General features: G+C 39.1%; 1 protein-coding gene across 1 annotated transcript in view; it reads right to left on the bottom strand.

The window, feature by feature from the left end:
* ABI3BP (ABI family member 3 binding protein) overlaps positions 1 to 1,620 on the bottom strand; it is a 160,674-nt gene extending 159,054 nt beyond the window's left edge. The window contains exon 1 of the mRNA XM_069868349.1: positions 1,440 to 1,620. Within this exon, the coding sequence (XP_069724450.1) occupies positions 1,440 to 1,518 (79 nt within the window). The 5' untranslated portion in view covers positions 1,519 to 1,620. The remainder of the gene's footprint in view (positions 1 to 1,439) is intronic.
* Positions 1,621 to 21,939: the final 20,319 nt, after the last annotated feature.

Raw genomic sequence — 21,939 nt, forward strand, 5'->3', positions numbered from 1 at the left:
GGATCAGATTTGTCTGAATTTCACATTTAACATAAATTTATAGGCACCATTCTATGGTAGTGAGCAGAAATTTCAGTAAAACCATTAAAAAGACAACCATTAGAAAAGTTCCTATTCTTAAAACAGGCTGTACATATAGGGGTCTTCTCTGTTCAACATAACCCTCTTCTATGAGAACTGCTACAAAAGCTTACTTATTGGTTGCTGGTTTTGGATAAAACTAAGGTCTTATAGTCTCCTTGACTTGAACAACAACTGCATTTCCATATATTACATACAGACTAGACATTGTCCCACTACGAGCAGTATACAGAAAACTCCACATTGGCTCCAGAAGATAAGCTTAAAGGAAAGTCTATTCCAAAACATCACCACCAGCAGGGGGAAAAGAAAAGAAAAAAATCTTTTTTAAAAGTCTTTTGGGTCTGGGGGTGAAGGGTGGGGGTGTGTGGAAATCACCTCTTGTCCCCAAAATACTTTTAAGTTCTCCTTCCATGAAACAGAATATCCTAGGAAGACCTCAAAGTGCAGATTTTTTAATAAATATTTCATAAGGAGCTAAATCACAGCTTCCTTTCTAAATGTTACCGGTTGCAGGAGACTGCAGATGTAAAATGCATTACAAAGCATAGTGGATTCAAGCAGGCACTTCTACAAAGCGAGAGCAATACGTGCAGTACAGAAATAGTTGTGAAAGTGCTGTTTAAATGCCAAGGTACTGCAAAGTGTTTTATAATCTAGATATATTCTTTTCATTTTATGCTTTGATTGTTTTTTCTGCAGGAATAAAATACTAGAAAAATGCCAGTGTTACATGGGTCACATTAGCAAGGAAAAGAAGAGATCCTTGCCAACTTTGCAAATCTACTGTACTTCCAGACTCCAGGAAAAAGGAATAGTTAAAAAATACTCACATGGATTTGAGAGATTTTTTTATTCTTGTAGAAGTTTTAATAAGTCACATTTCCCTCTCTCAGAGATGCATACAACCTGACCTAAAAAAGTCAATTCCTATTCAATTGTTAAGGATGGATATAAAGAGAAAGAATAAAAATTCTTTCAAGACAGAACTGAAATCTTCCACCAACAACAGAAGGTGCTTCTAAGTAACATTTTCTTTATGATCTTAAACCACAAACCTGCATAATGCTGTCTAAATAATTATAAAACCATTAGTTACTTTTTTTCATGGTACTTCTTGCTAGAGTCACAAGATCTCATGAAAACATTCGAGCTTGTTTTATTCAAGACTTTTAAAGTTACTCTCTTATACCTGGACCTTGCCCTGCCGACTAATCTTCTTTGATCTTTTCCATTATCTTTAATCATTCCTAACATGTTTAAAGCTAATTTCCATGGCAAACCACAAGCATTAAAAAACAAAAAGCCCCACAACAGAAAAACAAACAAAACCCCAGAAAGTTGTCATAGCTACTTGCCTCTTGGCAAATTCTGAGCATTTCCCAGCCTTAGTGCAATATATCCACAGAAAAGCAGAAAGACCAATCTTGACATCATGGTCACAAACCCAACCTCGCACTGGGAATGATTCTGACAGGTATCACACAAAAGTACTGCAGCTGCATTTAAGTGAACTGTTCTGTCTGTGACAAGAGGCAGCAACACTTTGACACAAGCTTAGTTTACACAGTGGGAGGAGACAGGATGACATCATACGCTCCCACTGGAAAAGGAGAATTAGCATTAAAAAAAAATAAAAATATTATCAGGCTCCCCTTACATTAATCTTCTGTGGTTTGTTACAAGGTCTTTCCACTTCTCAGGTTAAGAGATAACCATCTGATCACTTAAATTTCATGCAAATAAAATCAGGCATATCAAAACCTCCATTAACTGAAAACTGATCTGAGACATCTTCACTGTTTTATCCAAGAAAGCTGGACTTAAAATGAAAAAATAACATTCACAGTACTCATAAAGCTTTTTTCTGTACTGAACACAGTATTTTTGCAGCCTTGAGATTTTGCCTAAGATTAATCCTGGCTAGAAGTGGCTTTCATCCAGAGAAAACAAATACTAGTTTCATTTGACATGACACTATAAGTAGGTATGATAAATATTTATTCAACAAAAGAACTCTGTTTGAACAAACTAAAGGTCATTTTTTCACTTGTATGCGATTCTGGCAATTTAAAAATATTTTACATCTTCCCTTTCATACGTGTCTAGTGAGTCAATGGGCACAATGCACAATGAAAGCAAAAAGCAATGTATCTCCTTCCAAGGGCTAGATCCTCTCATCAGTTATATAACTGTAAATGAAAAAGTAATTCCATTATTCCATTAAAGGCTGTTTCACTCAACACTTAGAATGATCCGATTAAACACAGAATTAAGTCTTAACACAGTTCAGAAGGTAGGAAGGAAACGATGTAAAAGAAAAGGTTACAACTGAATAAGGAAGGATTTAGTCTGTTTCCAAAAAACATCCCAAAAGAGATTAATTCTATTCAACTATGTAGTGATATCTCTCTCTCCCTAAGAAAAAAACCCCAAAACATACAAACAAAAAACAACCCCAGAAAACACACAAATACAAACCCAACCCCCAAAAGAAAAAATAACAACCACCACCACCAAAACCAAATATATCTACTGCTTGTTAAGCTCTTCAGTACAATTCATCTGTTCCCACTTCCTGCTATCCTGGACCTGACATCATCCTATTTTCATTCAGTATTCTATAAGCAGAGAAAAAACACAGCGTTATTGCCTGCACTAGGTAAAAACAAAGTAGTTCAAAATAAAAGGGTAATATACTAAAGCGTACTGGAGTATTCCTTAAGAAGATCAGTACTGCATTTAAAAGATCCCATGCGTTCCATACGTCGGGAGGACTTGGTTCCTTAATATGAACACTATGAACAGATAAATGCAACAAGTACAAGATGTTTAAAAGGCCATACAGTTGGACAGGAGCCTCCCAAAACGCAGAACACATGTGATGGCATCAGAGTTTCAAATGACAGAAAGATACATACACAGAGAAAATGTGCCATTCTTCTTTTTTTTTCTTGGTTGAGATGCTATTTCCAAAAATGTTCCACAAAACACGTTCTATTTTTTCCTCCTCAAAATTAAAAATAAGAAATCAATCATCTGATGGAATAGTCTCTCAGGAGAGGTAATGGGAAAAAATTACTTCTTGGTCACACATAGATGTCTTTGTATCACTGTAAAGTAGACAGGTTTGTCTTATGGCAAATATACTCTCCTTTTAGAGGTCATACAACACCTTTCAACAAAATATACAAAGACCAACTTCTACTCAGAAAAATCTCAGTGAAAAATATTAGTGATTTAGCTACCTAACAAAATGGGGTTTAGTTCCTCTTTCAGAGATAGATATACTCCTGTTCTTGCTTTCATATACTCTTGCTTCTCTGCTGCCAGTTATACCTTTCCCCTTCCTCCTGTGCATCACCTAAACACTTCTTCCTTGTTTGGTATACCATACAGACAGCCTTCCCCTTGAAACCGTGACAGACTATCCAGGTCCCTTTCCTTCAGATAATTCCTGTAGAAAACAGCTCTGCTCAGCCCAGACTTCAAAAATCCATATCATTATGCATTTCCTTCTGTCTTATCAAGCATATGCTTTGCCAGGAACAATTATGGTTCAATAAGCAGATACAAGCGTAAATTTCTGTCAAATATACTGAGTCTCCAAAAAACAGCACGCTTTTCCAATATGCTCCCATATCTGTATCATCTGCGCCATCAGTGATTTTGTCCACTTACTTTTTTACAGAACTTCTTAGGAACTCCCTGTTACAAGACAAAAGAAAAAAAAAAACAGAAACAAAACACACTAGCTTCTGCCTTCCTCTTTTCTAAACCCTTCTGCTGTTTACTGGATGCTAACTGCCGCAGTGAAACAACAAACATAGGAACAGAAAGGAATTCCTGGGACTTCAAGCACTATCCTGCAGTACTGGATGCCTCCTTAACGCTGTTCAGGTACCAGATTTCTCCTCTGGTTAGAGGGCTGGTCCACAACCTCCTTTTAAACAGAAACACCATCCTGTTTCAGTTCACAGAAATAAAAACTGTATGTTACACTTCACAGCAGAAATTATCTAAATGAGACCTTCCTCAGGTTTCTCTCAAAGCTGGAGTTACACTACCCTCTGTCCCTTCGGAAGGAAAAGATTAAACAAAGAAGATTCGGTTAATGGCAGATTTGTGTTATTTTACCTTTAGCAAAAAAAAGAACAATTGTTCTTGCAAAAAGAAATAACAATGAGATAAATGCAGTAATAAAACATCACAAATGGATCAGATCTGCTCAGGAAAAGTCAAAAGATCTGATCCCTAATGACTCTTCCTCTTTAACACCAAATTAATGCTTAAGTAACAAAGACAAGTACTCAAAAGTTTACTTGCTTACCTCAACTTCAACTGAGTCTCTCTGGGGTAGATCTCAAAAACAGAGATTCCAACAAGATGGTATCACAGCTAGTCTGGGAGAAGAACAGAGCTTTTCTAGTGCTATTTTAATAGTTCCCAGACCAGCAAGTACAGTGAAAACAAGACTATGGGAAGGAAAATAAAAAGGTGGGGGGAAAGGGGAGGGGGAGCAAGAGACAGGATTTTACATTTTATTTCCAAAATACGAATATGCTTTTGTTGAGATTTGGGCTCAGTTCCAATTCACCTATCATTCCTGATTATTTTGACAAGCAAAAGCCAAGGTGACTCAACTCCTTACTGCTTTAATTTAAAGCAGGAGTGTGTAAAGCCTAACCTTAAAAACCAAAATCCTATTTTTACTCTGAAAAACACAACATGCGGTACTGAGCTCTCTAATGTCTTACTTTCAGTACACTTGTCTGTCTTTTTTCACTGTGTTGCTGATTGGTACTGTGTCTTTCACCAGTGCTGTCAAGTAACTGAGAAATGCCTTTGCATTAAAATATGCTATATAAATGTTAATTATAATCCTCTTGTGTCTGACTCAACTATTGGACTCTTTTCCTTGTAAATGTCACAGGATCTCCTCTAAAGGCCTTCAGGAAAAGCGAGATGCCAAAGAACATTCTTTCAGATATGTTACTTAAAAATAAGAGAAAGAAGAAAGAAAGAAAATCTTAACTCTACTTTCTGAAAGTCTGCAATTAATTCTTCTTTCCCCACTCCTCACTCTGTTGAGCGAATATCCAGACTCTTGTGCTATGACAAATACATGATAATATACTAATCCATTAGTCAAAAGGGAAGATATATTTCATTTGATAGCATGAAAATGACAGACAACGTAAATGGATTCTAGTATCCTGATCCCAAATGGAGTTCCAGATCTCCAAGTGAATGGGATCAGAGACAAAGTGAAAGCAAGAAAATCAGTCAAAAGGGATGGACAGAACAGCTGGTTCTTGTGACATTTTGTTACTTAGTTCATCAAATTGTTCCAGCACTCACTCATTTGACACTTGTAATTTCAGACAGTGACTCATCTTTACTAACAGACAGCATGCTTCACCAAAATTCTGCATGACATGGAGTGAAGTAGCAAAAGCATTTATTTAGCTTCTCTATGAATTTATTATGTTATCTTACTGTTCCCCTTGCAAATCTAATAACCCAGTACACTCACTTTTGCAGTTCTGACAACATTACCATGACCTACCACATGGAGAACCAGACTGATTCCAGGTTTTAAACTGACGCTCCTCTCTGATCTCAATAATTCATATTATTGCATGTGGAGTTTATTTTGTCTTTTTTAATTATTTCTTGACAGTCAGGTCTTGAAAGACTTCAAGGAAGCAGCCTGTGCCTTCTCATTAAGCTCCTGCTCCACTGCCTGTCCATCCTCATGGGAAAAACATTTTTCCCATGTAACCAATCTAAACTTTACTTGTTTCAACTTGTGCATGTCTTCTCTCATGCTCCCACTACCAGCACTGTGAGGAGTCTGTATCTGTCTTCTTGGCAGCCTCCTTGGAAGCACTGGGAGGGCTGCTGTTAGGTGCCCTGAAGCCACCTCTTCTCCTGACTGAAGAAGCCCCATTCCCTCAGCCTGCCTTCACAGGCAAGTGCTCCAGACCCTGACCATCTTGGTTGCCCTTCACTGGACTTGTTGCAGTTTTTTGCTTTCTGCCCCATATTTCTGGGTGGGGTGAGAGACCAACACTGGGCACTATCTAGACATGTGGGTGAGTAGTGGGGGACAAACGATTCACTCAACCTACTGCCCAAGCTCCTGTTCATACAGCCTAGGACACTGCTGAACTGCCTTGCTGCCAGCGCCCACTGCTGGCTACCAAAATCCCAAAGTCCTTTTCAAAAGAACCACTCCCCAGGCAGTCCCTAGCACACATCATTGCAGGGTTTATTATCACCGAGGTATGGGACTTTGCAGTTATCCTTGTTGAATATCATGAGGTCCCCATCAGCCCATCCCTTCAGCCTGCCTAGGTCCTACTGGAATGGTAGCTCTGCCTTCAAGAATATCAAGCGGTCATCCCAATTTCATGGCACCTGAAAACTTGACAAGAGTCTAGTCTGTCACTTCCTCCAGAGTACTGACAAAGTTGTTAAAAGGATAGGTCCTAAGATAAGCATCTGTGGCACTACACTTACTACCATTATCTGGGTGGCACAAGAGACATTAGCTACTGCCCTCTGACCCCAGGCATCCAACCAGTTATTTACCCAGGTCATTGATCACACTCTATCTGAACCACTTATAACAGGTATATACTCCATGAAATACACTGTGTGCTAAAATACATACTTTAAAACACTACGAAGTAACCAGCTTCTTTGAGCAAGTACTCAATATGTTTAATATTTCTTTTGTCACCTGAAGACCTCCTGCTCATTGTTACATCCTAACAGAAATAAGTCTGCCTAGCCTCACAGAACTCCTATAGCAAATACCTAGCCTGTCCTTAGAAGTGCTATGTAATTACACAGTACTGAAGACGCTGCTGTCTGTAAAGAAAACTACTTTCATCTTTTATGTTATCAACACATTTGTGCCACTTGAGATAGTTAACACAAATGCAGCTTCTCTATTACTGGACTAGTCTGCAACATTCCTTCCAAACATGTTCTGTCTATACTTCTCCTGCCTTTGTACCTCTAAATACTTTTCACTGTCTGTTTAAACAGAATCTGATTAAGCTGAAATGCAGGCAGAGGCATAGAGAAAAATGCAGAAAGGCACATGACAGTTATGAGCCTCCAGCACAGTAACTGCATGAATCAAAAATATCATAGTATATATCAGTTTTCCTGTTATTAGTATGAGTTTAGGATGGCCTGAATTATTCTGCATTATAACTTTATTGCTCTGAACATGCTAAAAATGTGAGCAAAAACTTTAAGAACTAGTTCTATCTTAGACAGATTGTTTTGTAAGATGGGTTTCCATGCTGTATTGAGCCTCAGTCTTTCAGTATGCAAAAAGTCTTCCATTGAGAACTCTGCCTCTCCTTGTTTATTTCATTCTCTCTCTACAGTATGTTCTGACTTATGAAGATTCCCCAGGCAGTCCATTCCAATGCTTGACAACCTTTTTGATAAAGTAATTTTTCCTAATATCTAATCTAAACATTTCCTGGCACAACTTGAGGCCATTTTCTTGTCCTATCACTTGTTACATGGGAGTAGAGACTGACACCAACCTTGCTACAACCTCTTTTTAGGTAGTTGTAGAGCACAATAAGGACTCCTCTCAGCCTCCTTTTCTCCAAATGAAACAACCCCAGTACTTTCCAAGTGCTCCTCATAAGACTTGTGCTCCAGACCCTTCACGAGCTTTGTTGCCCTTCTCTGGACACGCTCCAGCAACTAAATCCTTTCTTCTAGTGTGGGGCCCAAAACTGAACACAGTATTCAAGGTGTAGCCTCACCAATGCTAAGTACAGGGGAATAATCACGATACTAGTCCTGCTGGCCATGCTATTCCTTGTACAAGCCAGGATGCTATTGGTCTCCTTGGCCAGCTGGGTACGTTGCTGGCTCACATTCAGGCAGCTGTTGACCAACACCCCCAGGACCTTTCTGCCAGGCAGCTTTCCATCCTTTTGTCCCCAAGCCTGTAGTTACAGTGGATTGTTGTGGTCCAAGTGCAGGACCCAAAACTTTGTTTTGTTGAATTCCATACAGTTAGCTTCAGCCCATTAATCCAGCCTGTCCAGATCCCTCCATAGAGCTTTTCTTCCTTCAAGCAGATCAACACTCCTGCCTAACTTAGTGTGGTCTGAAATTTACTGAGGGTGCACTCAATCCCCTCATCTAGATCATTAATAAAGATATCAAACAGCACCAACCCCTGCCCTGAGCCCTGGAGAATACCACTTGTGACAGGCTGCCAACTAGATTTTACTCCATTTGCCATAACTCTCTGGGCCCAGCTATTTACCCAGTTTTTTACCCAGCAAAGAGTGCACCCATTCAAGCCATGAACAGCAAGTTTCTCCATGAGAATGCTATGGGAAACATGACAAAGGTTTAAAGTATTTTAGACTCTTTAGTGTTTATTTCTAAAGATTTTTAGAGTCTAGGTTCATAGGCTTTCCCTTATCCATTAAGGGGGTCACCTTGTCATATAAGGAGATCAGGTTAGTCAAGCAGGATCTGCCCTTCCTAAACCCGTGTTGAGCAGGTCTGATGACCTAGTTATCCCGTACATGCCACATGATGGCACTCAAGATGATCTGCTCAACGACTTTCCCAGCACCACAGCCAGGCTGACAGGTTTGTAATTCCCCAGATTGTCCTTCTTGCCCTTCTTGTAGATGGATGTCACATTTGCTAACCTCCAGTCGATTGTGACTTCCCTGGTTAGCCAAGACTGCTAATAAATTATGGAAAGTCAGTTGGTGAGCACTTCTGCAAGATTTTTTGTTACTCTTGAGTGAATATCAACTGGCCCCATAGACTTGAGCATGTCTAGGTGGAGTAGCAGGTCATTAACCATTTCTTCTTGGATTATGGGGGCTATATTCTGCTCCCTGTCCCTGTCTTCCAGCTCAGGGGGCTGGGTACCCCAAGAACAACTGGTCTTACTATTAGTGACTGAGGCGAAGAAGGCATTAAGTATCTCAGCCTTTTCCTTATCACTAAGTTTCCCCCTGCATCCAATAAAAGCTGGAGAGTCTCCTTAGCTCTCCTTTTGCTGCTGATATACTTACAGAAACCCTTTTTATTGTCCTTTACATTGGTAGCTAGATTAAGTTCTAGTTGGGCTTTGGCCCTTCTTCATTTTCTCCCTGCATAACCTCACAACACTTTTGTAGTCCTCCTGAGTTGCTTGACCATTCTTCCAAAAAACACAAACTCCCCTTTTTTTCTTGAGTTTCAGTCCAAAGTTCTCTGTTCAGTCAGGCTGGTAACTTTTCCCCACCAGTTTGCCTTCTGGCACATGGGAACAACCTGCTCTTGTGCCCTTAAGACATTCTCCTTGAAGAATGTCCCACCTTCCTGGACTCACTTGCCCTCCAGGACTTCCTCCCCGGGGAACTCTGTCAATCAGTCTCCTAAACAGGCAAAGCCTTTCTTTTTGGAATTCCAGGGTGGCAGATCTGCTGAGCCCACCCTCCTCACTTCTCCAAGAATCAAAACTCATCATTTCATGATCACTATACCTAAGATTGCCTCCAACAATCACATCACCCACAAGTCCTTCTCTGTTCATAAACAAGAGGTCAGTGGGGTGTCTCCCCTGGTTGATTCATTCACCAGCTGTGTCAGGAAGTTATTTTCCACACTCTCCAGAAACCTCTGGACTGTTTCCTTTCCTCTGTATTGTATTTCAAGCAGACATCTGGTAGTTTGAAGTTCTTCCACGAGGACAAGATCTAGCAATTGTGAGGTTTCTTGCAGCTGCTTATAGAATAATTAATCTGTCTCTTTTTCTACACTAGGGTGCATCCTCGAGACAACTTTTAGCCACCCAAGCACCTTCCAACCTCTCCTGAGCTTTAACAACAACCTCTCTAATCAACACTGAGTAATTAATTGTACTGAAAGTCTTTGGAGAGGACAAGGGACAAAGTGAGGGAAATAGCTGGGACTGGAATACAGCATTTTATTTCAATGTCAAGAAACACAACTGTCCTTCAAAACTTCAAGGGATGACTAATAACTATCTGCCAGCTTTTTACACTCAGTTTCCAGCCAGCAAATGTCCACAGAGCACACTGCAGAGCTGCAACACTTAGCTCCCAAGGAGGTTGATGATCCTTCTAAAGCACCAGGAATAGAACAAGATTTCAGGAGGGGTACAGTTGTATTTCTGTGGTGCTGCCTTACACAAAATGACCTGGGCCTCTCAGAAAGGCCAGCTAGCCTGGACATGTTGCTATTAACCAAATTGCTCTTCACACAGTCCAATACAGCCAGTACACTCACAAATTGCAAGCAGCTGCTAACAGTAACTGCAAGTTCTGTTGTTTGGTTAATATTGGGGTTTTTTTGTTTTGTTTAATGATGTCCTCTTGGCATAAGGTCTGAAGGCAGAACATGGGTGAAGACTAAACCACTCTTTCAGTATAGCTGTTATCTCTTATATCAAGGCAATGCAAAAAAGCATATGAGGCTATTGCCTGTGTTCTTTGACTTAAATAGAAAAAAAAACATTCTCTCCATACCTGTCAGCTCAATTCACCACAGCAAAAAAAGACAGCAAAGTATAACTCAAACTTTGAGTTTTGCCTCGCTACAGTTGGGGCGCTGAGTTAAATGCAACTCAGTACTGAATCTGGCCCACTCCAGGGACAGCAGGTGCAGTCTTAAGCTGTGCCTATTTCCTTCTCCACTCCCTTTCCCTGCATCAGCCATTCAAACATTCAAAGTCAGGGGAAGCCCTGGAAATAACTAGAGCAAATAATAAAAGAAAACATTGTCAACCATTATGAAGAGCAGTGAAATCATCTCAAAGTTAGGTGGAGGAAGACAACCAGATCTGTAGCTTTATTAAAAGATACTTATTTTCTTGGCATAAGAAAATTCTTTGGCTAGGATGCGGAGACTTGATGAATGTATGCAAAGACAGAAGGGAAATAATTCATGTTTGTTCCCCTCTCCTTATGAGTCATTTGGCCTAAATACAACTTCCAGAAACTTTTCTGACTGATTTTGGTCATATTAGTTTACAATCAGCATCAGCAGTTCATCAGCATCTAGTTCAGGATACCATGAATAACTTTCAAGTGTGGTTGCTTGTCACTGTTGTGCACAGAATTTAAAAGTGTAAAGAACTCTACAAAATATATACTTCATTTTAATGTCAAAAAGGCAGCTAATCATCAACAGAGCTATACTATTCTGAAGTACACAGCAAAATTATTTAAAATAATTTTTAATGTACATATACAAGTATTAAGTTGTCATAATTCTCCTCTGTACCTAGGCTTAGAAAAACAGAAGATATGTTACATGAAGATTAAAAAAAAAGTGTGTGCAATTTATTTGAAGTAACTTAAGTAATCTACATCCACAATTAAATAAAAAACTGTAATTGCAGACATTCTACCGTTAAAACAAAACTATTTGCTTGCCAATCTTAGAGAAAGTATTTTACAACTGTAAATCTAATCAAATCAACTCTCAAACTTTATAGTCTACACAATGACAAAGCAAATCATCTGTAGAGGAAAGAGATTAGTTTTTGCCTCAAAGATGAGCAGTAATTGTACATTTCTGGCATGTAGCTTTCAAATTTCTGTTGGAAGATTTCTTTAATGCCAAGAACTGTGCTTAGCTTTAGCAAGCAGTGCAGCCCAAAAGAAATAGCTTTGCAGAGCCAAACCAACAGGCCCAACATCCTCACTTTATGTATTTCAACAGGGAAGAACAATTACCTAATACTAATCTTAACTGGGTCCCATGGACTAAATGGCCACCAGTGACTACATGTACATGTGGACCTTATTTTCCAATTCAGTTCCATTAGAAAATAGTCCAGTTTATGCTAAGACATCCCTATTATATCAAAGAAATTTAAGTGGGGATGATCAGGAGATTGTCTTTCAAGACGTCCTCCAGATCTCAAATAAGGTATGAATGCATATAGGTAACAAAGAGACCAGTATATTATCTAAAGTGAAAAGTAAATATTGTTTTGGCGAACACAATCTTTTCCGTAATTCCTAAATTTAAAATACTTTTTAACAGTTAAGGAAATTCAGAATCCCCCTGTCCCCTAAATGAAAAGGTATCACATTAGATTGCACAATGCAAGATAATTACAATATTACAGTCTCAAGAAGAAACCAAATTTCTTCACTGTGTAACACTCTTTAATCTTTTATTATGTAATGATTTCAGCAAAAAATGCTATTATTGTCAGATCTGATGTGTAAAACCATATGCTTGGAAGAACAGTACCTAATTAATCTCATAGTGAAGTTACCAAGTTAAAATGTAACATTTTTTGGTCAACTTTGAATACAAATGCACTTAATTTTCCACAGTTTCGCTTAAAATTTTGTTGTGCTTGGGAGACCTAGAGTTTGGGAACTCTCTCATAATGCGGAGTGCATGGAAACTGAATTCTAAGCTGTTTCTTTCTTTCTTTAAAAGAATTTTTTTATATAAAAGTGGATTGTTGAATGAACTAAGATAGGCACAAGGTCTTGAACCCGCTTGTGCCTTAGCATCTTGAAATACTAGGAAGGAACACAGATATCGTATCCAAAGTGCAAAATTTTCAAGATCTCAGAGTCTGTAAAAGCTGGGCACTGCTACAGAGATGTGGACAAAGTCTTGAGTAGAGCCACATGTAATGGTACATTTCAAAAGTCTCTTCTTATGTATAGCTCTTTTTTTAAAGAGTCAATCGTACTATTTATCAAATAATATCAGCATCTGTTTCTCTTTTATGTCAAACACAAGTAAACACAGAAACAAGCACCCAAACTCAGAGTTTGTTTCAAAACCTCTTCCCTCAATATTATTGTTTCTGTATTTTCAGGTAAGAGAAGTCAACAGGATAGAGTAAAACAGTTTTGGAGCATTCTTGAATTAAGCAGAAAGTGCCAGATGATCCTCAACTATAAATTCCTGTTTAGTCACAAGACAAATACATTACTAGTTCAATAATAGTATTCTGCCAGTTTGCATCTGTCATAAAATGTAGGGATATTGTCCAAGAGAAGAAACTTCCTCTTCCAAATCATTAATCCTTGGTGCCACTGCAGACAAGGTTAATGAGAACTCTGAGCATTATGTACATATTACTGTGTTGAGACTTGATATCTCATATGATATCTCATAACCTGTTCTCATGTCTACAAGCAGACATAAAACATGTTTTTGCAAAGAGGACCTTAAAAAAAATAACCTAGAAACAGAGAATATTTTCTACTTTGGGTCTGGCGTAAGATGAAACATCAAATCTTACACAGAAGAGAATATCACTTGGTAATTTAATTTGATGAAAAAGAGAGAAGGCTGATGTGCAAAATAACTGGCATTCATAGAAATCGTGGTTTATCCAAACAGAATGGGTACTATTTCCATTACACACTGAAATCACTTATCAATAAAGTAGCGCATGTTCTTCCCTGCGGATGCAAGTTCCCCTAGACAACACTCAGAAAAGCAATCAAAACTTCAGATTCCTAGTGGGATGCATCTGGCCTTTGGATAACATCAGAAGATCTGCTAAACAGCTAATATTTTCCTGTAAAATTTAGAAAAGCTCTGATAATACTGGGAGATTTGATTTGGAAAATCTGGATATCAAAAGCTCTCTGATGTCCACAAACACTCCAGGAATGGTATACACATGTAACAGAGTAATGTTCACAGAATCACAGAACAACCAGGTTGGAAGAGACCCACCGGATCATCGAGTCCAACCAGTCCTATCAAACACTAAACCATATCCCTCAGCACCTCATCCACCCGTGCCTTAAACACCTCCAGGGAAGGTGACTCAACCACCTCCCTGGGCACCCTGTTCCAGTGCCCAATGACCCTTTCTGTAAAGAATTTTTTCCTAACGTCTAGCCTAAACCTTCCCTGGCGGAGCTTGAGGCCGTTGCCCCTTGTCCCCTGTCACTTGGGAGAAGAGGCCTGTCCCCTGTCACTTGGGAGAAGAGGCCAGCACCCTCCTCTCTACAACCTCCTTTCAGGTACTTGTAGAGAGCAATGAGGTCTCCCCTCAGCCTCCTCTTCTCCAGGCTAAACAACCCCAGCTCTCTCAGCCGCTCCTCATAAGACCTGCTCTCCAGCCCCTTCACCAGCTTTGTTGCTCTTCTCTGGACTCGCTCCAGAGCCTCAACATCCTTCTTGTGGTGAGGGGCCCAGAACTGAACACAGGATTCGAGGAGCGGTCTCACCAGTGTCGAGTACAGAGGGAGAATAACCTCCCTGGACCTGCTGGTCACGCCGTTTCTGATACAAGCCAAGATGTCATTGGCCTTCTTGGCCACCTGGGCACACTGCTGGCTCATATTCAGTCGGTTGTCAACCAACACCCCCAGGTCCCTCTCCTCCAGGCAGCTTTCTAGACAGACTTCTCCTAGTCTGTAGCACTGCACAGGGTTGTTGTGCCCCAAGTGCAGGACCCGGCATTTGGCCTTGTTAAACCTCATGCCATTGGACTCTGCCCAGCGGTCCAGCCTGTTCAGATCCCTTTGCAGAGCCTCCCGACCCTCCAGCAGATCGACACTTCCACCCAGAAGTTATGCACATCAATTTTGCTACTGCACCAAATTACCACACAGTCTTGGCTACTGTGTTCATTCAGTAAATGGAAATAAACCTTGTGATCTACTACATATGTATACACGCACACCTCTTGTAAACAAGCCTTTCCTGTAACAGCGAACTGTTCTGTCATCTGTCACCTCCTGAATATTTGCCTTCAATTTATAAAACTTGTCAAAGTACCTAAGGGGAAAACCCCACAGTGCTAGTGGTATCATTAAATGATGTGTAAGCAGTACAAACATGGAATTAATCTACTGAATCAACTCAGTCACTCAATTAAAGATATCGGCTCACCCACAGTGAGCCAGTGACAAGGGAACATGTGCTGCAAAGCATAGAGTGGTCCCCCCAAAACCCAGAAAAACAGCAGAAAGGGAGAAAATAACCTCTTGACACTATCAATGTACGCAGAAACAAAAATTAGCCTAGACTTTGGTCAGAGGCTTCCCTCTTCCCTCCTTTCTTTTCTGCTACACAACTGAAAAAAAAAGTCAAACATGACATGGACTTTAGTTTGCAGAAATTCCTCAGACATTGGTTATACACTTTCCACAGATGTTAGCTGTTTTTAAATGGAAATTACAGTGTCAGACATTATTTTCTCAGAAAAACAGTTTTAAATTCTTTTGATCAGAAGAGATTTAACCCAGTTACACATGAGTCAGGGTGAACAATTTCTATATGGTCCTCTGGGAATAACACTTGGATGTGAAAAGACAAAAGCTCTTCAAGCAACATGACAATAGAAAAACTGGAGGTATATTCTGCAGTATGAAAGCAGGGAAAGGGAATGGTGGGAATAAATGCTTGAGGACTATAGGGATTTTCCAAAGGAGCATATGAGAAAGCAGCCAAGAAACTGACAAAACATACAACATCACTTATTTCCCAAACAGCATTTAGTCTCTAAGGTACAAAAAGGGTTTTTCTAGCTTTCAAAACAACTAACAAAGCTGCCAACTGTTACTCAATGCATCATGAAGCTAAAGGGGAGGAGAGAGACAGAGAAAGAGGGCTTATCACTTACAACACTGACCGAAATGGTGAAGTTAAAACTGAAGATTTCAGACATAGGCCAGGGTTCTCTCCTGCAGGGCAGTGCACAGCTGTATGAATATTAAAATCAGTACACAAGAAATGTGTATAAAACAAGTGCCTTGAGATCTTGGTAGCACAAATTTTCAAAATAAAAATTATAAATGGGGGGAGAGTCAAGGAGTGTTTGTATTTTAATTTTCTAGTAGCTGGACAACATAAATACAATACCTGGCTGAATGATGTCATCTATCATTCATAGAATCATAGAATCACCAGGTTGGAAGAGACCCACCAGATCATCGAGTCCAACCATTCATACCATCACACACACTTACAGCCTTAAGAACAGCCAATATTGGAAGTTGCTCAAACAAATATATTTAATGAAGATGGATGGCTTGCTATTAACTCATGGGAGCTGAGTGTTTGGTCTGGTTTTGTTCAAATTACTGCTTGTTATAAATTCATTTCTAAACTAACCTGAAAAAAATCTAACTGAAAAATATCTCTCAGGTGATCTTAAATGGTGTAAGTATAATGGTATAAATACTTATACCATTTACTATCTAAAACATTCATATATGGGAATGCACTTTTTACACATATAAAAACAGAAGTGCACCACATTAAAGGCTTCAGAGAGCTTTCTTCAAAATATATACCAAGCAAAAGAATGAATGATCAGATGACCCATTAACTTCAAATGGTGAAAATTTTTAAAAATAAGGTAAAAAAAATGAAAAAGAAAACTTGCTCTGTCAAAGGTTAGCTGATGGGCTTTCTCTCCTCCCACAGAAAGGCCTGGTACTATGCATGACTGAAAGAATCCCAAGGATGAAAACCAGGAATAGTGAGCAAGCACTGCAGACCCCCTATGAAGAACACTGTTTCTTGCTACTCCTAGATGATTATCATATCCTACATCAAAAATTCCACTTAAACTCTACAAAGTTGAGAGGAAGCCAAAAGAAACCTTTTTATAGTCCTCAGCAAATCTCATGACAATGAGATGGGGGATTTTCCTTTATTTTTTTTTAATTTTCCATCATGGTCAGTTTGCAGAAAGCTAAGAATGAGCAGCAGTATCTCTTAGTGGCATTTAGCACCAGTGTTCTTGGTCACCATCCGGACTCTAACGTTGTACATGAGCTTCATTGTCACAGTTTAGTATTCAGAGCATATAATAGATTATAAAAGCCATAATCCTGATCATTACTTTTGAAAAAAATCCTTGTAGAGGACTTAAATTTTTAAAATAGTCTGAGTCCCATTAAGCATATATATATTTTTTCAGTGGCCTGCAGCTTTTGAAGAAGGAACTTATTCTGCTTCGTTTTCTATTGAAAACAAACAAAAATTTCTGATTCAACAACAAGAAACCCATCAATAATGAGCAGTTCATAAACAATAAATGCAAAAGGAACCTTCTCATCCATTTCGTTAGTTAAGCAAGTTCATCTTTATCATTCATCTTCACTTTTCCTTATCTGAAAACACAGGAAAAACTCCATGTAGTCACCAGCATGTCACCCACTTGTTGTATTTACAGCATTCATTTTATATTTGCTGTGCTTTATTGACATCATGGCACCAGAAAGTTTGTCCAGTTGTGAAGCACTTGTTATCTTCTTTATAACACTGTGATAAAAAAATTAAGCATACTGGCTGTATCTCCATAAAATACTTAAAATCAAACTAAACATTTTTGTGTACTGACTTTGCGGATTGCTGTTGTGAATTAGTTTTTTAGATGAAAGTGTGACTTAAGAAATCAAAGGCAAGGTCACCCTATTACTTCCTACATGCAGGAAACATAAGGGGGGAGAACAGGGTTAGAATCATTTTGGACTGATTTACACAGGGATTGTAGAAGCAAAATGGTAAGGGAGACCTCCTCTTCAAGTTATGAGATTCAGAATAGATCCCTTGACCTTCTAAACTGCTCAGAGAGAAGTCTAGGTGCAGTTGGATCCAATCTTCGTCCCAGACTTGGTCAATGGTTCACAGTTAAGGGATTCAAAGTGTAAGGAATATAAGTGTTTATAGCTAAGGGATTATATATGCACACCTGTTTCTCTGTGTCACTTCGCTAAGATTTCAAAGTTTCATAATGTTTTCCTCTGTCAGTTATTTTTAAGTGGAGAAGCATGGTGAAACTTTGAATTTTTTCAGAGCATCCGTTCGCTCTGAAGCTTGAATACAAGGTTTCATGAAGCAGACTCTCAGGCATCATATTTTATAAAATAAATCTTTTAATAGACTGGTACAGCAGCATGGTCAGTTTAAGAGAGAGGATTGACCTGACAGAAGAAATCCCTAGGTCATTATACCCTTACAGACTATTTACATGCTTCTCACATGATGGTTTGATCCAGTAATAATATTTGGTTCTGGGGTCTTTTTGCTCCTAATTAGATTTCTTTGCTGCCTTTCAGACAGGTCATTATACTGTCTAGAGGCAGCTGTTGTTCATGGCATGTATTGTTGAAGCCTCTCCATCTTTTAATTTATTTTATCTTTAGAGGCTATGTTTTGACTAAATAGGTACACATTTACAGCAAGTTTTCATGGAATTTTACAGCTCACAGCCTACTGAGCAAAGAGCATACTAAATCACACAATATTGTAACTCTAAGTGATTTATTCTATTTAAAATTTTACTTATTTACACTAAACAACTAATTCATGGTGAAGAGGAGAGTTGCTTGGTGTGCAGTCTGTTTACTGGCCAGGGGGGATTCAAATGGGGCTCACCATCTATCTGTTGTACGTAAAAGATCTCATTACTTCGAGGAGCACCCTTGAGGCATCATAATGCAACAGCAAATCACCACAGCCACACTATGAGCAGGGAGAGCTCAAACAAGGGTCACTTTGGCTGTCCCACTTATGACAGAAAAGTGCTTGTTTGTAGCCAAACTGCATATAAATAGGAGATGTATGCACAAGGATCCTTATGGATACAACTTATTGGTGTTCCCTCTGTTATTCTGCTCCTTGTGTGTTTCCTATAGAAGCTTGTGGCCTGACCATAGCTCAGGCCATTGACTCCTTTGGAGCCTGAACCAAACTGCTGCTGATTTGCTTAAGGGGGGGTTGAGCACATCCACCACAGTTGCCAAAGTTCAAAATTATCCAAACAAACTGCAGTAAAGATTTCCCTGGTTTAGAACGCAATGTTTAATTCCTTCAGCCTTCAACTAATGAACAACTATCAAAATACATAGTAGTGGCTTTGAAACAACTAAGGCTTTTTCAAAAGAACTCTTCTCTGACCACATTCAGCTTCATTCCTGTCTCTTATAAGATATAGAGTAAACACACAATGCAAGGCTATTCATTATTTCAGACACTCAAAGCCAGAAGATAAAAATTCACAACAGTTCAGCCAGTTTTTAATCCACCTTACTACTCACTCATCTAACCCATAATTTTTCCATAATGACTTCACAAGAGACAGTGTCAAAAACATTACTAAAGCTGAGGTTAACATCCACAGCTCTTTGCTCATCCACCAGGCTGATCACCTCATCATAGAAAGCTATCAGGCTGGTTAAGCATTATTTCCCTTTTGCAAATCCATTGGGACTACTCTAAACCTTCCCGTCCTTCAGGTGTCTGGAAATAGCTTCCAAGATTAATTTCTCAATTAACTTCTCAAGGACTGAGAGGAGTCTGACTAGCCTCATGTTCCCCAGATCCTCCTTACTCTTCTGGAAGACAGGAGTGTTTCTTGCTTTCTTCTGATCATCAAGACCCTCTACTGATCACTATGACCTTTCAAAGACATTAGGGAACGGTCTTGCAATTTCACCAACCAGCTTCTTCAGGATTTATGGGTTCATTCTGTCAGGCTCTGTGGACTTAAGTACATTCAGTTTAAGTGTTTCCTAACCTGATTGTCTTCCATCAAGGTTAAGTATTCCTTGCTCTCTCTCTTCTTTGATTCAAAGCATAATTTTATCATCGGTTCCACGGTGTTTGTGGTAAATACATTATAAGCGTTACCACTGTCCTCTTTATGTAGAAATATAAAATATATATGGAACCTCACAGGCATTTACCAATCTTTTTCTTCCGGTTTCAGCAGGGATAGAATAAATTTTCTTCTCAGAAAGTTACATTTTGAAGTGACTGCACTTTTCAGTAGCTAAAGCATCAAGCTCAGTGTGACAATAAAGGTGACAAGACAATTAGGTTTAGTTTTGTAATCAGTCATGGAATGTCATTTCCATTGAACTCTCATTCTTTTGCAGCTTTGAGGTATCAGGTGCATAACAGTGGAAGAAGCAGACCTTGGAAGGCTGACCCAAACTAACCAAAAAAGATGTTCCATACCATAAAAGTCACGCTCCCTCTATGAGCAAGAAAGTTTCTTGGGATGGCCCTTCTTCTTGATGGCCACCATCCTGCTTCCAGTCTGTCTGCTACTCTGAGTCTAGGTCCTGGTTTTGTGATCTTTCCACTATGTCTGTGACACCTGGAACTGCTGCGCTCACAGTGTGCATCATTTGGCAATCACTGCTTTTAGCGCATTCTGTGACTGATAGCATTTGTTTTGTGTACTTTTTTCTATAGTAGTACTAGCAATACCATTTTTTATTAAACCCATTTTCTATTTCAACTTTTGGGCATTTTTTTTCCTTTTCTGATCCACCCTCCCCTATAGGGTGGGACTGGGTGATAGAAAAACCACCAGTTGTTTAGTTGCCAATAAAAAGGGGCTAAACTGGCACACTTCTAGCCTCTTCTGCTCTCTTATAAAAAAGAATCTTACTTAAGAGATAATTGAAATCTAATTTTCAGAAGAATTTGGTAGGATTCATGTTATTAAAATGCTACTATACTTAGTTATACAGGAAAGCTCCGTATATAGAGAAAGACACTACTGTAATAAAGAATATTATGACAATGTTTCAGTTGAATCCTTGGCTTAATCCTGGGCTTGAAAATAAGGTCCCAATAGAGAGTATTGAGAAAGTAACAGAACATGAATTGACCTGTATATTTTGGCTTAGCCCATGCAGTTATACTAGAAAAAGAATGCGTTTGCAATGTAAATAAGAATAGCAGAAGTCTCATAAGGACCTAATTAAGAGGAACAACAGACTACAGTCACCAGCATCAATAAAGAGGGAACAGGATTCACACCAGAGATCAATATAAGTCTGCCTTTATTAACTGAGATGTCACTTCTAACATTTCTCTGAGTTACAGCCCTTCTTTTTGGCATTCAAATGAAGTTTCAGCCACTCTAATTAAAATTCAGGAATTTCTAGAATTCTAGAGGGAGGCAGGAACAGTTTTCCTCAAGTGCTGTCTCAATGCACATTCAGGGAGAGTTTCAGGGAGACATGATCAATCATAGGCTGTTGGCTACCTGTCAGGACATTCATCATCTCACGCTCCCTTGTGCATAGCCTCTTCCAAGAGTCAAAACTAATGAACTAGTCAAGCTGTTACCACAGCTCACAACAGATCAACATGTTTTACAGGTGACCAATAACCCTTTTCCTATGAAAGGGATATACCAAGGACAAAGTAGTGGCTGAGAGCAGGACTGGTCCCAATCTAATCTACAGACTGTGCCCATACTCAGGTTCAAGTAACTGAAGAGGATTGTGTAAATAGGTCCACAGGCCACAGCTTATTTCCAAATCCTGTTTTCAGCAGTGTAGGTCTTCTATGCAGTTCTATTCAGCACATGTACAAAATCCAGCATGTCAGTGAAACGATAGAACAACTGCCCAATTGTGGATCAAACCCCTTGAACAAGCACAAAATGAAGGAAAGTGGAAGCAGTAGAGGATCTTGTCATCTAGAGGAAAAGAGAAGTTGACTACCACTTGGGACTCAAACAGTACCTGGGCAGGACCCTGCCACTCAAAACCCCTTCACTGAAGGCAATTTTAAAAAATATAAATTATTATACATTTACTGTAGCATTGGTGCTCAGATAAGAAAGATCCTACACAAACTGTACCATTGCCTTTTTTCTGTCTTTTACTGAAAATCTAAAATGGCTTGCAATACACAGAAGGTAAGACTACAAGATCTATTAGTCTCTTGTTGTCTCAGAGACTATATGACAACTTATAACAACTGTGGTATTATTTATAAATCTTCTGCACAATACTCCTGAAATCCAGTATATATTATGACTAGGCTAGACAGTTACCAGAAATACTTGTATAAGATTATGTGGAC

This window comes from Phaenicophaeus curvirostris, chromosome 1, assembly GCF_032191515.1.
Source record: "Phaenicophaeus curvirostris isolate KB17595 chromosome 1, BPBGC_Pcur_1.0, whole genome shotgun sequence".
Classification (NCBI taxonomy): domain Eukaryota; kingdom Metazoa; phylum Chordata; class Aves; order Cuculiformes; family Cuculidae; genus Phaenicophaeus; species Phaenicophaeus curvirostris.